The 17,500-nt window shown below is 37.0% G+C and overlaps 1 protein-coding gene across 6 annotated transcripts in view; it reads left to right on the top strand.

Annotated features, from left to right (window-relative positions):
* Positions 1–14,585, top strand: part of DIP2 (disco-interacting protein 2) — a 183,117-nt gene extending 168,532 nt beyond the window's left edge. For 4 of the 6 annotated variants that reach the window (XM_070121894.1, XM_070121893.1, XM_070121892.1 and 1 more), the window contains 17 exons: positions 1–22; positions 1,273–1,511; positions 1,794–1,920; positions 2,412–2,632; positions 2,749–2,958; positions 3,130–3,270; positions 3,569–3,689; positions 3,807–4,041; positions 4,234–4,373; positions 4,532–4,752; positions 4,875–5,087; positions 5,612–5,849; positions 10,251–10,360; positions 10,502–10,891; positions 11,006–11,206; positions 11,312–11,443; positions 11,577–14,585. The exon at positions 1–22 is cut by the window's left edge and continues 98 nt beyond it. In XM_070121894.1, the coding sequence (XP_069977995.1) occupies positions 1–22; positions 1,273–1,511; positions 1,794–1,920; positions 2,412–2,632; positions 2,749–2,958; positions 3,130–3,270; positions 3,569–3,689; positions 3,807–4,041; positions 4,234–4,373; positions 4,532–4,752; positions 4,875–5,087; positions 5,612–5,849; positions 10,251–10,360; positions 10,502–10,891; positions 11,006–11,206; positions 11,312–11,443; positions 11,577–12,620 (4,005 nt within the window). In that variant the 3' untranslated portion in view covers positions 12,621–14,585. The remainder of the gene's footprint in view (positions 23–1,272; positions 1,512–1,793; positions 1,921–2,411; positions 2,633–2,748; positions 2,959–3,129; positions 3,271–3,568; positions 3,690–3,806; positions 4,042–4,233; positions 4,374–4,531; positions 4,753–4,874; positions 5,088–5,611; positions 5,850–10,250; positions 10,361–10,501; positions 10,892–11,005; positions 11,207–11,311; positions 11,444–11,576) is intronic. The other 2 variants (XM_070121891.1, XM_070121890.1) reach the window with 2 other exon arrangements.
* The last annotated feature ends 2,915 nt before the right edge of the window (positions 14,586–17,500 follow it).

Raw genomic sequence — 17,500 nt, 5'->3', positions numbered from 1 at the left:
AGACAATCATCCTCTGATGCTGGTAAGCTGATGAAGCACATGATCCTACTTCATTATATCTGATTGTCAAGCAAGATCACTCTGGATTTTATTGGTGTCATGGGATGTGGAATTCTTAGAGTATAGATCATTTAAGTTTATCATTTCAGCTGGAGACCGTTCTTCAGTAATTTCTGTTGCAGTTTTTCCACAGGGATTGGTCTTCCAAACTTGCTAATGCATGACATTTATTCACTGTTTAATTTTTAAATGTGAGATAATTACGCACACATGCACAGGCGCGCGAGCACGCACACTCACACACACACACACACACACACACACACACACACACACACACACACACACACACACACACACACACACACACACACACACACTCTCTCTCTCTCTCTCTCTCTCTCTCTCTCTCTCTCTCTCTCTCTCTCTCTCTCTCTCTCTCTCTCTCTCTCTCTCTCTCTCCTCCCTCCCTCCCTCCCTCCCTCCCTCCCTCCCTCCCTCCCTTCCTCCCTCCCTCCCTCCCTCCCTCCCTCCCTCCCTCCTTCCCTCTCCCCCCTCCCCCCCCTCCCACCTATCCCCCCCTCCCACCTATCCCCCCCTCCCACCTATCCCCCCCTCCCCCCCTCCCCCCCTCTCTTTTTCTCTCTCTCTCTCTGTCTCTCTCTTCTCTCTCTCTCTCTCTCTCACTCTCTCTCTCTCTCTCTCTCTCTCTCTCTCTCTCTCTCTCTCTCTCTCTCTCTCTCTCTCTCTCATACTTAATTGTTTATTATTAGCAAGCATGGAAACATGTTGAAATTACATAATACACCTTGGAATATTTTTCTGTTGTGTAAACTTACAACTCAATATATGTATAATCTGTGATATAAAACTAATATACACATATATTAAAGAAGGACATTTACACTATTGTTTTATGAGTGATTGGAACTTAACTTTTTTTCTGTGGGTTTTTCCTTCTTCTTTTATATGTAAATAATTGTTGGTTTGTTTTGGTGCTTGTTGTTTTCCTTTTTAAGAAGAGGTAGTAAGGATTAACTGCTTTAATGTTTGCTCTGATTGAGGTGAAATGGGACCCTAAATTTTTTATCCAAGCTAAGTGTAAAATGCTGAACATAATCACTTTCCTAACCTTGCTTTTTTTATAGAAAATATCTTCTTGTGCTTACTCTGCCTGTCTCATCTAATAGGTGGTTTGGTTTGGATTCTTAAGACTAACCCTAGGCATTGCTTGCGGGCTGTCTCTGTTGCCTTTTCTGCTCTGTCAAACAGACGGATGGCGAGACGCTCTCTATAATTTTCCAGAAAACTGGCGAGGAACGGGGCGTTGGAAAGTGTCCAGTAAAATCCAGCAACTCCTCAATACCTTAAAGAGACCAAAGAGACGACCCTTACCAGAATTTTACCTTGATGACGAGGAAGATTTGGAAATTGCTGCCAACCCTAAAGATCCAAATGCTCCCAAGCCTGAGGGTATGGTCATGACACCTGCCCGTGGAGAACAGTTAGTGGTAAGTCAGTCTGTAAAAAACTTATTTGCATATGAAAACCAAAGATAGTTTTTTTGTAGGACTAAACTGTATTGCTTTTTTTCAACCACATAATTGTTGTTTTCATTTAGTTTCATTAATATAGAACATAGTTTTATAAGATGTAAATGTGGTAGGAACTAAATTTGTTTAATTCTAGATTTAATTGTCAAACATAATCAGCTTCCAACTTCCAAAATACTTTGTGAGTAAATTGTTTTGAGGGTGACAAACTAACAAAGTATCTGCTCTCATTTCCTTCAGATACCAGCAGGTCTCCCGCGATCAGTAGAAGATGCAGTATACCGATATGGGTCTTCCTCTGGGTATAAAGCCCCAGTTGCAACTATCCTAGATGCAAATGGAAAACTGTCTGTCTCACTCACATATGGTAAGTACACATTATATCAAGATGTAGTTTGCAATGCTGACATTATTTATTTACTTCATGTTTTAGCCTTTTTCATCTTTCATTATTTATGAAATATTGACTGTAATAACTGTCCTCCCTCATTTTAGAATTGAAGAGACTATCAGACCATACAAAAGGCATTACAAAGTTATATATTTTGCAAGAAATTCCTACTATGGCCTATTAGATCTGTGGTACAAAGGTTGTAAATCTATATCTTGTACTAACACATTATTCTATACCATATTACTTATCATTTCATTATTAGTGTAAAACGCATGCAAGTTAACATCACACAAAATTTTACCTCAGATTAGAATTATATTTGACTTAGAAAAGAAACTTTTAATTTTTCTCTGTTGTATTGAGTTAAGCATGATCCAGAATGTTTTTTTCAACTGTTAGGAAAGTAGATATTTGGGAAATAATTATTTTACTGAGTGATCATTTTTTTTCTTTTCCTTTAACAGGGAAATTATTGAGCAGGTCTCAGAAAATGGCATACAACCTCTTGACCCGTCTAGGAGGTCGAGGCGAAGGAACAGTCATGCCGGGAGATCGTGTGGCCCTAGTGTATCCCAACAATGATCCTGTGTCCTTCATGTGTGCTTTCTATGCATGTCTACAAGCTGGACTTGTTCCTGTGCCGATTGAAGTGCCACTCTCAAGACGAGATGCTGGCTCACAACAGGTAAGTGGTTGTTTTATCGGATATTATTTTAGGTTGTTTTGTTTTATTGTAATGTTCTGGTTAGCTTATTAACTCTGTTGTATGTATCATTATAATTTTTTTTTCTTTGTAAACAGATTGGTTTCTTGCTGGGAAGCTGTGGTGTTTCTGTAGCTCTTACATCTGAGGCTTGCTTCAAAGGCATTCCAAAGACCAGTGCAGGTGAGGTCGTGTCTTTCAAAGGCTGGCCCAAACTCACCTGGTTCATTACTGACCACCTGCCCAAACCTCCCAAAGAATGGCAGACACCTCCAAGACACTCTGATGACTCTCCAGCATATATTGAGGTATGTAGGAAGAGGATTTTCTACTATTATAGTAATGATTATATAATTGTTTTTATGTATCAGATAGCTAGAGATGGAAAGATTTATATTGCATAAAGTGTTGAATTTCTTTATGATATCTGCTAGCATTTCAAATTGTTCTAATAATTTTGATTTTTGGTTTTCTGACAGTATTCCACTGACAAGGATGGTTCAGTCAAAGGTGTTGTGGTAACTAGATCTGCAATGCTTGCACACTGCCGTACATTAACATCAGCATGCAATTACACTGAAGGAGAAGTAGCAGTTTGTGTCCTTGACTTTAAACGAGAGGTAAAGATAACATTTTTAATACTGTGGTACGCTACAGTTTAGATTTGTTTTACTTATTTATTTTTTTATATTATTATTATTTTTTTTTTCAAATGAGAATTGATTAAAAAGTTGTCACTGCACTCATGCTCTCTGATAATTTCAGATTGGTTACTTTACACATATTTGTTACATAACATTTACTATTCTAGATGTTATCATACTGATGATTATTGAAACAAATAAAATGACTGTGAATTATTCTTGTTTTGAATTTTTTACAAAGGTGTCATAGAACTCATACTCTCTAATATTTCAGGTTGGATTATGGCACTCCATGTTGTGTTCTGTCTTCAATGGGATGCATGTCATCTTCATTCCCTACTCAGTCATGAAGGTCAACCCTGCCTCATGGATGCACATGATCACTAGATTTAAAGGTAAATCTTAGTTCAGTTGATGGTACTTCAACTGGCTGTGACAGAAGTTTTCCATTAGATATGAAAGTCCAAAGGAAATGGGTACTGCTATTAAATGGTTAACTCATTCTCTTGCAGCAAGCATAGCTATTGTCAAATCCCGTGACCTTCATTGGGGATTGTTGGCTACCAAAGATCACAAGGATGTAAGTCTGCAGTCATTACGTCTTCTGTTAGTTGCTGATGGAGCCAACCCTTGGTCACTGTCATCATGTGATCAGTTCCTTGCTGTATTCCAAAGTAAAGGATTGCGACCAGATGCCATTTGTCCTTGTGCATCATCACCAGAGGCTCTGACTGTCTCTGTCAGGAGGTAAAGTATTTTGAGTGAACTTGTACCATCATGCAGCTTCTCTGATGGATGTGTGTGTGTGTGTGTTAGTGTACTTTTCTATTCATGTTTTTAAATGTGTGGTTGCATGTGATTGAGTCAAATATAAAAAATACACAATATCTATCAATGATAATGGAGAATAACCTTTTTTTTTTTTTTTTCATTCAACAGACCAGGTCATGGAGGTGCCAATGCAGTTGGCAGAGGAGTATTAAGCATGCAGGGTTTGAGCTATGGTGTAGTACGTGTAGATCAGGAGAATTCCCTTACTTCACTCACGCTGCAAGACTGTGGACAAGTGTTACCAGGAGGTTCGTAGTCGACATCAAAACCCAGTTCATTTCTCTAGAAGTTGAATGTATCATAGGTTGGTTATGTGCTACATGACCTTTGCATAATATTTTAGAAGCTAGATTTACTGTCAAAACCCCATGATAAGATCAATTAATAAACTTTTTACTCCTTACAGCAATGATTGTGGTGATTAAATTGGATGGGCAGCCCTATGTCTGTCGTACAGACGAAGTTGGGGAAATTTGTGTGGCTGGAGGAGCAGTGGGTGACCAGTACTGGGGACTTCAGGGTATGACCAACAACACATTCAAGGTTCAGCCATTACTTCCAGACAGCACTCCCATGTCAGAAATGTCATCTTATGTCAGGACAGGACTTCTTGGATTTTTAGGACCTGTAAGTTTTATTTAGTATTTTCATTTTGTTTTGATTTTACAGAAGTGATGAATATATTCACAAAGAAGCAGAATATTATCAGTCCACTCTTTTTTTTCAAAATATGTATTTGTTAATTTCAGGGTGGCCTTGTGTTTGTGTGTGGATCACGAGATGGGCTCATGACTGTCACTGGACGTAAACACAACACAGATGACATCATTGCTACTGTGCTGGCAGTTGAACCTATGAAATTCATTTACCGTGGCCGCATTGCTGTCTTCTCTCATAAAGTCTTGAGAGACGAGAGGATCTGTGTTATAGCAGAACAGAGACCAGACTGTTCAGAAGAAGAGGTCAGTAAAGATTATTTATTACTTTCATCTTTTTTTATTTTTCATTTAGGGTTTATATGTATTTGGACTAATGGTATTGTGAAAAAGATAGATGAAAATTACATGATTATAAAACTAAATTCATAAATGCTTATATCCAGAATGGGCAAACATACTGAATAAGCATTATAGATGTTATTTGGATTTTTTTTGGGGGGGAGGGTGTGAAAGACCATACATTAAATGCAATATTTAAGATTTCATATTCTAAACATTATAGTATAGCACTGCAGTCTAGTAAATTAAAAAGTTTCTAAACCTACAGTATACAACAAATTTATAATGTTTAAGTTGCTGGAGAGCTTGAACAGAAGATTACATTTTTAATATTTTTGTTTGGTGAAAATGTTTTTTCATACTATTTTTAACAGTGCATAAGATACTATACATAGTAATATTTACAAGGTTTGACAATTAACAAACTGTCTTTTACCTGTGGAAAGAAACTTTCCGTGTTTTACTAAACCTCCATCTTCTTTTCACAGAGCTTCCAATGGATGTCTCGAGTTCTTCAGGCAGTAGACAGTATCCACCAAGTGGGCATTTACTGCCTGGCTTTAGTTCCTCCCAACCACCTTCCCAAAACACCGCTTGGAGGAATCCACCTGTCTGAGACACGCAAGAAGTTCCTTGAGGGGTCATTGCACCCGGCAAATGTGCTAATGTGCCCGCACACCTGCGTCACCAACCTACCCAAACCACGGGAGGTTCATCACGGTAATTGTAATGATATCCCTTCATTTTTTCATATTCAAATTTTTGTAGTCCAGAATGTTTTGTGTAGATGTATTGAAGAAGGTACAACAGTAGCTGGATGTGTAAAGGAATTCTTCTAGTTCTGATCCAGCTGGGGTTAAATTTCTTTTGATATTAATGTTTTGTTTTTTACACAAAAAACAGTAAATCATAATCACAAGTAAGTGAAATTTGATAATTAAGTAAGTATTACTGGAAATCAATGGAATTCCTTTAAAGCTAAATTTAAAGACTAAAGTCAATGTGACAGCTAAATTAATTATTTACTAATGGTGGAATTCAGGGGCATTTTCACATCAGTGAAATCTGACACATGTCTTAAGTGCTATATATCTAATGCATATTTAAGACTAATTGATGTTTGCATAACTTTTGGATGATGTTTCAAATTTAAATGCTGCACCAGCAGCAAAAGTTGTTAAGATATTGCTGGGTACTAGAAGAATTTCCCAAGTAGTTCTTGATGTACACTTTTCCAAATCTCTATCCTTCTCAGTACATGCACTTCTGTACTACCAATTATTATCTCCTGTCTTCTCTTTGAAGGTAATTATTTTGTTTTCCTTACCTTCTTCTTAAGTGAGCATGATGCCTGTGGTTTTGTATGCACTTTGTCGTAATTGGTTGTGATAGTTTGTGTTTTTTTTAATAGCGCTTTCTAGGCTGTGCTTACCAAAGGCAGTATTACATTGGACCTTTCTTAACTACAGGTAGAATCAAGAAAAGGGTGGTTTCAAACTACTGAGAGAAACATTCTGACTCATACAAAATATTTTAGCTCAATACCAATTACATTTACAAAAATCCAAATTCAGTAATGCAGACAGTATTATTGCAGTTAATATATCAATTGCAAGTTCCTAATCAAAATTTCATTTGCTTTTGCATTATAGAATAACAAAGGAAATGTAATAATTGTTTGCAAATTTTTCACACATGAAGCATTGTGGTGACAGCTTTCAGAATATTAAATGCTAAAGTGATACTGCCTTTCATGTTGCTTTTGCTGTGCTTCTTCTAGGACTTGTTTTTTCTCTTGCTTCTTTCTTATTTTCTTTTTCTTTTATTGACTTAGTATTGAAAGGGAAATACTATTATAACTTGATAATACTGTTTGAGTGCAGTAAACTGTAAAATATTATCAGCCCTGACATGCAGTTCATTCCCAACTTCCCAACAGTTCAGAGTTCACATGAAATATAATTTTTAGACTTATGTCCTCCTGTTACAAAAAAAATACTTTTTTCATTTCTCCTTCTCTACTTTCTCTCTTAACCATGCACTCTGTTCTCTCTTTCCATATCCTTCTTTCCTCTTTTTCCTCTCCTCTTTCACTTTCGCATCCACCTCTCTGTTTCTTTTTCTTTTTCCTTTTCTCTGTCTTTTCTATATCCTCCATTGCTTTTTCCTTTTTTTCTCTCCATTCTTCCTTTCTCTCCCCTCCTGCTCTCCTCTTCCATCTCTTTCCTTCTCATCCCTCTTGCATTTCTTGTCTTCCTCCCCTCTTCTTTCTCTCTTTCTCACTTCTTCCTTTTCTCTCTCATTTTATCCTTCCTCCCTTCTACTCTTGTTTCTCTCCATTTCCACACAGTATGTATTATTTATTTCCTTAGATTGCATATGTATATTTCTTAAATGAAGTGAAATTTAAAAATTATTTTGCACTTGTTAACCCAGTGATACCAGATAAATTGGCTTTATTGTGATTTTGTTTTATATTTTTTTGTCACATATAGATGGCTGCACAAGCACTTAGTCACTAAGGAGTCAAATATTAAGCTTATGTGACCTTTTTACCCATTCCTGGCATTTTCAGAAAGAAATGTTCTTATCTCAGTTTGTCATGATTATTGTTTTTAATATTATCATAACTTATTATGATGATGTTAACAATGAAAGCAAAATCATAGCAATGATAATAGAAATAAAACTTTTCTTCCCAAATATTCAAGAAATGGGTAAAAAAGGTGAGAACAGGTAGGCTGAGTAATTGACACTTTGGTGATTAAATGCTTGTGAAGCCATATATGTATTAACAAGCTTCATAAAAATAAAACCACAATGGACATGCACTCCTGGTATCAAGAGGTTAAGATAGGAGTGGAGAGCTTATCATGTACACAAAAGCAATTGCCAATGTCATTTTTGTTTTCAATAATAATATTTTGTACTGCTTTTTCTTTTTTCTTTCTCTTCATCTTACTGTAGAAGTCTGATATGTAGTGTTATGAATATTGTAGCTCAGTGTTATATGTTGCTGATCATAAAAGTAATTTGTAGCAGTAATAGTAAAAGTAATATAATGTTAAGTTTAAGACTGATAATATTGCTGAAATAAAACTGCTAATAATTATCAAAATGATGATGATAATATTTTGATAAATGATAATAATGATGGTAATAATAATAATGATAATAATATTCAGTAGTTACATAGGAAATGGATTGCATTCACTAGGCTTCAAGAGAGTAAATATGGATAAGGTCAGACCTATTTTATTTTATTAGATAAGGATTCCTAAGTCCACCTTTAGGCCAGGGGCATTTTGGATTTTAAAACCACAGTATGACTGTAAAATTAAAACATCCTCATCGATCTTACTGACTGCAGAAGTTCAGGTTGGAATATTCAATTCAGTATTTTTTATATCTATAATTGACTTTGTTATTAGATGTGGGCATAAAAATATTTTAGACTAATATTATTTATATAATATTACTATACTATTATCAGGTTCACTTTTTAACATTAGTCAGTCAGTTAAGTTAATCAGCAAAATTTTTATTGTAAAAAAAAATGGAAAAAGTTTTATTTACGAGTATTACCAGAAAGTTGTTTGACACTAACTTAGCAAACAGTGTAACAAGTTAAAGTGGATTCCCGATGTGGAAAACCAATGTTTATAAACTGACATGGGAAATAGTTATTTTTAAGAAATGACCAATGAAAGGGATACCACTGTATGTAAAAGTCTAATTGTTAAGGACATATGGGAATATAATATTTGAATATTATAACACAGGGTCAAGCTTTAGAGAATGCATCCTAGGTGTTGTAGGAAAAAATAATTATATCAATTTTCTTACTTTCAATTATTAAGTCATTGTTATTAATAATAAGTATTCATGAGGATGGAAAAAGTTTGAGTGAGAATGAATAACATCCAAAAGGCAGCATAGGATATATCTCCATCAGCAATGATAATGTTTGAAAGAGAAGGATTATTTGCAATTATTTGTCATCAGTGTATCAAGTGATTGATCTAACTTCGTGGAGTTATTCATTTTCATGTGTACAACTTTGGTTTAATATACTCTATTCATCTTACTGTTGGTGGTGGTGGTATTCAGATTATTATTATCATTATTTGTAATAATTGTGAATGTGATGATGTAATTTTGGTTTTCAGTATCTCATTGCCATTGGTGTAGTAGTTATCAAACCTATGAAAAATATATTAAAATGGATGTACTGATACTTTTTATGATAAAGATAATGATGATACTAATAATCATATTAAAAATCCTCCAAAATTCTTCTAACATTCCATACAAAATCACATGCGCACACACACACACACACACACACACACACACACACACACACACACACACACACACACACACACACACACACACACACACACACACACACACACACGTACACACACACATACACACACACACATACACGTACACACACACATGCATAGACACACACACACACATACACGTAAACACACACATATATAGACACACTCACACACTCACTTACTCACTCACACATACACACACACACACACACACACACACACTCACACACACACACCCACAGACACACACTCACATATACACTCACACACACGCACACACACACGCACACACACACGCACACACACACACACACACGCACACACACACTCACACACACACACACACACACACACACACACACACACACACACACACACACACACACACACACACACACACACACACACACACACACACACACACCATATTTGATGGTATATAGGATGCACAGTCACTGAGGGTATTTCAGGGCTAAAATTGTCCATGTCTTTTTATATAAGACCCAGAGTGATTTTTGAGCTCTCTTTTAGGGGAAATATGTACATCTTATATGCCATCAGGTACAGTGTGTATATTTATATGAATATATAATGGGTTCATTGTTTTTGTTTGGCAGAACCTCTGACCTCTGAGAGTGCCAGTTTGAACTCCTTCCCAACATCTATGTGTGGGGTGTGGTAGTGGGTGTTGGTGTGTGTGCCTGTGCATGCAGGTGTTTATTCCTTTTAATTATATTCTGATCATTTTAGTAATCATTTACCTTCTCACTGATAGATGTCGGACCAGCTAGTGTGATGGTAGGCAACTTGGTGCAGGGGAATAGGCTGGCAAGCGCACAGGGACGAGACATGGGACTCATGGATGATGAAGATGGAACAAGAAGGGTAAGCTTTTGTATAAAAAAAATATTGGTCTGTGTTAAGATGGATTTCTGAAACTATGTCAATAATTCAAGGAAAAGAATTATAAATTGTTTTCTTTTATGAAATTTATGAAAGTTAATGCAATAACTTTTTATTTTACAGCATCCTCAGTTCATAGCCGACATCCTCAAATGGCGAGCTACAACTACAGAAAACCATGAAATTCTTACCCTTCTCAACTCAAAGGGACAAGTTGCTACCTCACTAACCTGTGCTCAGCTCCATAAAAAGGCTGAGCGTGTGGGTGTCTTGCTGCTAGAGAAGGGACACATTAACACTGGTGACCATGTTGCCCTTATTTACCCTCCAGGGGTGGATCTTATAGCAGCCTTCTATGGATGTTTGTATGTGGGTGCTGTCCCAGTGACCATCCGCCCACCACACCCACAAAACCTTCAGTCAACTGTCAACACTGTTAGGACTGTTGTAGAAGTGTCAAAGTCCTCACTTATATTGTCTACTTTATCAGTAATTAAATTGCTCAAAAGCAAGGTAAGACTTCAGTTTTTGCATGTATGAAATAAAAATGATATTACTTTAAAATTATTTCTATAATTATTTGTCTTTATGATGATCTATGTATAATGGAGATTCTTTTGATATTAGGAGGAAAAGTTTGACAGTGGAAAGAAGTGGGCTCCTATTCTTGACACGGACGATCTGCCAAAGAAGCGTTTGCCATCAATCTACAAGGCTCCAACACCAGAAATGATTGCCTATCTTGACTTTAGTGTGTCTACGACAGGAATGCTGGCTGGTATCAAGATGTCTCATGGTGCTGCCACCTCCCTCTGCCTCAGTATGAAGGTTCGTTTATATCTCAGTAGCTGTTTTTAAGATGTTTCTTTCCTGTCGTTTATTCATCAAAAGTTCATGTAATTTTTACTAACAACTGAATCTACTTCTTTCCAGGTTGCTTGTGAACTGTACCCATCCCGTGTGGTGGCACTGTGTCTGGATCCATACTGTGGTCTTGGCCTGGCTTTGTGGGTCCTTTCATCTGTTTACTCTGGACATCAGTCCATCCTCATCCCTCCTGGCGAGGTAATAATGGAAGAGATGTATATATTCTATAATGTCCCTTTATTTTCTGAGAATATTTTTAACTAATTTATCCTGTCAAGTGTATAATAATTTTAAATCAAATATTACTTAAATCTTTTTCTTCCTTTTGCAGGTTGAATTAAATCCCTCCCTATGGTTATCAGCTGTCTCCCAGTACAAAGTGCGTGACACCTTCTGTTCATATGGAGTAATGGAATTGTGCACAAAGGGCCTTGGTTCCTCAATTGCCCTACTTAAACAGCGCAGTGTCAATTTAGCATGTGTAAGAACGTGCGTGGTTGTAGCAGAAGAAAGACCAAGGGTGCAGCTTACCAATTCATTCTCCAAGCTTTTCAGTGGATTAGGGCTGTCACCAAGAGCAGTGTCCACCAGCTTTGGCTGCCGTGTTAATGTAGCAATTTGCCTCCAAGGAGCCTCATCACCAGACCCAACAACAGTGTTTGTGGACCTTAGGTCCCTTCGTCATGACAGAGTTACACTGGTAGAGAGGGGTGCTCCACATTCACTGTGCATCATGGAGTCTGGAAAGCTTTTGCCTGGAGTTAAAGTCGTCATTGCCAATCCTGACACCAAAGGGCAGTGCTCAGACTCACACCTAGGTGAAATTTGGGTTCAGTGTAACCATAATGCTAGTGGTTACTTTACTGTGTATGGTGATGATGGAACAGCAAATGACCACTTTAATGCACAGCTTGTCACTGGCAACACAGGGGAAGTCTATGCTCGCACAGGTTACCTAGGTTTCCTTCGTCGCACTGAATCTGTTCAAGCAGATGGAGAGCTCCATGATGCAGTGTTTGTTGTCGGGGCATTAGATGAGACAGTTATTTTGAGAGGAATGCGATACCACCCAATTGATATTGAGATGACGGTGATGCGATGCCACAAGAAGATCTCAGAATGTGCTGTATTCAGCTGGACAAATTTGTTAGTGGTGGTTGTAGAGCTGGATGGGGCTGAGTATGAAGCTTTAGACCTCGTGCCACTCATCACCTCATCCGTCCTTGAGGAGCACCAAATCATTGTTGGTGTCATTGTTGTGGTCGACCCAGGTGTGGTGCCCATCAACTCTCGTGGAGAGAAGCAGCGCATGCACCTACGGGATGGTTTCCTGGCAGACCAGCTCGACCCTATATATGTTGCATACAACATGTAAAGCAAAAATGCAACTACTAAGCCAGCCTTGAAAAAAGACAACTCTAGTTTCTTTTCCACATTTTTAACTTCTATTTTGAGAAGCATAATTCTGTCAAAGATGAACTTGGAATTATAAGTAGAGTATATGTGAAAAGTATACTCAGTGTAATTATATTTCCAGAAAAAAGTGAATATTGTCCATCTTGCACAGACTTTATAAAATGTGATTTTATTGTGGATTATATATCATGAGCAGAAAAACTAGTCCACAATCACCAGCAGTTTCTGTAATATATTATGAAACCTGTGAAAAAATTATTGAATTTCTACATTTATATATCTCTTAAAACAAATAGTGAATTGAAAATTGAAATGAAAGTTCCATTTTCCGTTTACAAGTGCCATGTGCAGCCTTTCACGATTGCATTTGTAGTGTGATACATTTCAAGTGAATTCAGTCATGAACTTCAGTAGATCGTAATTGATAGCTTGTGATAGTGTTTGTAAGTTTTTAGAAAGTTTAATAGAAATCATATTGCTACTTAGAATATATTGGTATTCAGAGAGATGAATGCTTTTGCAGCCATTTATTGATCTGATCTGATGTTTGCCACTTGAACTAGCCAAACAGTGTAAATAGTTATATCTTGGCTCAGACTCAGGCCATTGTAAATAAAGTACATTACCTATTCCCACTTTATTTAGTCTGAGAGTGGATTTTTCAGCATCATATAACTAAGGTTTTCAGTCATAAGCACAAACTGAAAATGAAAAGTAAATGTTGAAAAGCCCACTCAACACACCGAGCTCTGTACATTTGTATAGCAGTAGAGATAATCATATTGGGCTTGGACGTTTGGTGAACGGGAACTTTGGTATAACAAAGCTCCTTGCGTCACAGCATGACCTCAAATCCAGAAAGGTTATGTTCCCATTACGTCTTCACTTGTGGGAAGTCGTGCAAAAATGGTTAGAAGTGTTTGACTAATATTTTGGGATTTAAAGTTTTAAAAAAGGAGAATTCCACAAATGTCATAAAATGGGAACATACTGGAATGAGGAACGAGTTATAGTCCTAGTGTAGACTTGCTGAAAATACACAGCGCACCATGAGACGATGTTACAGTATCAGACAGATTTTATATAGAATTTACATTCATGATAAAGATTATTTCCTTTTTATAGGTATGAGAGTATTTTACAGTCAAACATGGCTCAAGTTGTTTTTTGTGCGTGCTGTATGACAATATTTAGGGCCAGAGTTTTGGCCATGTTTTTTGGGGTATCATTATTGTTGTCAGTGTTAATTTTTTGGTCTGTGTACATTGAAGGAGATTTTTGTAAACTTATGTATATCTCGTTGAATTTGGTTGACGAGTATTTTAATCTGCCATGCTTCATAGATGGGTATTGATTACAAATTTTTTGCATGTATGAATCCCCTTATATAGTCATGAATTGTCGTGTTTTGAAACATTGTGGCGTTTATGTCCAATTAACTGTAAAGTAGAACTAAGTATTTATCTCATACTTGGAATTTTTTATATAAAATGATCTCTATACTTTTCCACATATGATAATGAATGGTATGGAATCACCTATGTCGCTGTATTACCCTTAAGTCAGTCATATTGAATTTGAATTTTAAATTTGTTGTCTGTACAGTCTAGATGAGCACAATTGTTTGTAGCATCGCCAGTGTAATGATTTATTGATAAATGATTGTATAGGTGCAATGAAAATAAATAATTTAATCAAAACAAAATATAAAAAGTGTATGTCTGATTGGATGAAAGTCCCTTGTATTCAGTTTGTGAAGGGTCAGTTCTATGCTGATGAGTAAAACTTTTGTGTACTGTTGCATACTGTCGCTTCTTGAAATTATTAGGGTTTTCAGAGCAGCTGCAATTATTTCCCTGTTTTTGTATACTGTCTCTTAACATACAGTACAAGCAATAAATGTCATGAAAAGGATAAGTATAAACTTGTGTTTTCTTCATACAATGTGAACACTTCATGAAGGAATAATGACGAATATTTGAAAATCAGTTATATACTTATTTTAAAAGCAAACCAATGAATAGTCCCACGTAATCTGTAACATTTGAAATACTAGTATCAGATAGTTACTTTGTTAAATTTGAACTCCACATATAATCCAGTTTTTAAAGCAATGTCACACAAGAGTAGAAGCATAAAGTGCGTGTAAAACTATTTGAATTTTGTTAAGGATTTGAATTAAGGAATTCCACATGCAATTATAAGTGAAATATGTGGTCTGGTACATTGATTGCCTATGATACGACATTTGCAAAAGAAAAAAAAGAAAAGAAAAGAAAAACCTATTTTCTCTTCCACTGAATAATCTGATTGATTTAAATCCAAGGTTATTCGGAGTCATTCAAAACCAATACACAGAGAGGATATAAAGAACTACTGAGTTCTTTTATGGACCACAGTTTATCGGACAATTGGTAAACTGTCTTCCAGGCAGTTATTGGTACATTCTTGAATTGAGAGTGAGTGAGTGAGTGTGAGTGAGAGAGAGAGAGAGTGTGTGTGTGGTAGGTTGTGTGTTAAAGAGCGTGTGAAACTGAGAGAGTGTGAATGTACGTGTGTACTTGAGATACATGTAAGTACAGAACATGAGCACCTAGCCTCAAGAGGGTAGTTCTCTCCCAATCTTATGGCCGTTGTTATCGTGGCATAAGAGACAGGGACCAATGTTGCAGATCACTGGGCCTCAGCCCCCGGCTCATCCAATTTTACGAGGCATTTTCTTCTCCCCTTTCCTTTTCTTTCTCTTTTCCAGTCCCTTGTCTCCAGTTCCTAAGGTGTAAGAACCGTGATATAAAAGACGAAATACTAGCTTTGTGTCAGTCCAGAATGCCCTCGGGGTCACGGTATTCCGTTTCTCTTCCCCCTTTCCATCGCATTACATTATCAATGCTATACGATCTTACATGTCTAGCACATTAATTGTTTTAACCATTATCCATCACCACATATCTCAGGCACAGCATGGCCAATTATGAAAATTGTGTACCCTTAATTTGGAGTATTTGATGTCCTTTCATCAACTACCCTATCTGAATTTGACTTTTCTATTTGCCTGATCTCTACCTCTACTTTGGTCATGGCTCTGACCACTGCTACTACTACCCCTTTGCTACTACTACTACTTTGATCCTTTCCGAATCAACCACCCAAGTCATTACACACCCTTCAGAATATATATATAATATATATATATATATATATATATATATATATATATATATATATATATATATACATATATATACATATATATACATATATATACATATGTAATATATATAATATATATGATATATATATATGCATATACATACATAGATACATACATACATGTATACATACATACATACATATATATATATATATATATATATACACATACATACATACATACATACATACATACATATATACATACATACATACATACATACATACATACATACATACATACATACATACATATATATATATATATATATATATATATATATATATATATATATATATATCCGGCCTCGTCCTAAGACTATTTCATGTCTACAAACTCTTGAATACTCTTATTTTGTCCAAACAAGTGGGATCAATTCTTTGTGCTTCCCCCTACAACCCCTTACTCGGACAATACCCTTATTCCAAAAATGTCTCCAAAATTTAAGTAGAGCAAAGTTTCCTTACGCAGCTGTTCCGATCGTTCACGCTTTGTCGCAAGCTCGTGAATTATTTTGCCTGACTGACCTCACTAGCAAACATATTCCTGCCCAACCTTAATTCTACCTTAATATTTGTAACGGATCTGCTTCCATCTCCCCAGCTTACTGTCCTCTGTGTGGCCAACCTGGTCATGGTCGTTCAAAATGTATTTCAAAGTAGTTAACGTGCATAAAAGTCTTAGTCTGGTAGCAGTTCTCAGATTGTCTAGGCATATACGCGAGGCTAGCCAAGAAGCACGCCGACGAGGTTTTTTCTCTTGCTGTAAATGCCAACGCTATCCTTCGCTCTATTCTTTTCCCCCATCTTCCCAAGGTGTGTCAGCATCTCCCTCAGTATCTCTTCCGACTATCCTTTACCATCCTACCTCTACTCCGTCTCTCCCCCAGTCATATTCCTTTTCCAGTCTAAATTCAGACACTCCAATCTCTACCACTTTCCCGATGCCTACCCCTCTTTTTCTCACTTTACCTGCCGCACGAGGCAATCTAAACGTTCCATCCATCTTCTATCACATTCTCTCCAACACCCACCACTCCCTCTGCTCTTCGGACATCTGACTCCTTTTTCTCCTCATATGAAAACCGTTTCTCAAGCCTCTCTACCCAACTCCCCTCCAGGAACTCTTGACGACATCAAAAACTTCGTAAACGTGACCCGAGAGAAAGCTCATTGCTCTCATCCACCTTCCTTTCTACTCCCATTCCCTTTATATTCGAACTGCCGACACCCATACTCCTCCTCATGTTCCCCCTACCCGCTTTCCTCCCACTCTCTCCCAGCACAACCCATCCTCCGCTTCTCCATCTACTCCATACCTCTTCATTCCCCATTATCCTTTCTGCTCTTTCCCCATTATCCTGGATGCTCGCGCGACTCCCGTTTGTCACATCAGGTCTCTGTGGATCCTTCCTCTCCTGACATTCTTCCTGATACTTCCCCCGTTTCCTTATCTCATTCTCCGAATTCCTCTCTTCCCACTTCTCCAACACCTATTACTCACTGATTGCTTCACAATGACTCTTGTGCTGCTCATCATGTCCTTTTCCTTCTAATCGCCCTCCACTTTTTACTAATTCCCGCCTTACTCCTCTACAATACTATCCTACAGCCCTCTAAAGGCAGACA

This window comes from Penaeus vannamei, chromosome 5 (genome assembly GCF_042767895.1).
Source record: "Penaeus vannamei isolate JL-2024 chromosome 5, ASM4276789v1, whole genome shotgun sequence".
Classification (NCBI taxonomy): domain Eukaryota; kingdom Metazoa; phylum Arthropoda; class Malacostraca; order Decapoda; family Penaeidae; genus Penaeus; species Penaeus vannamei.
This window is presented reverse-complemented; position numbering and strand designations above follow the sequence as displayed.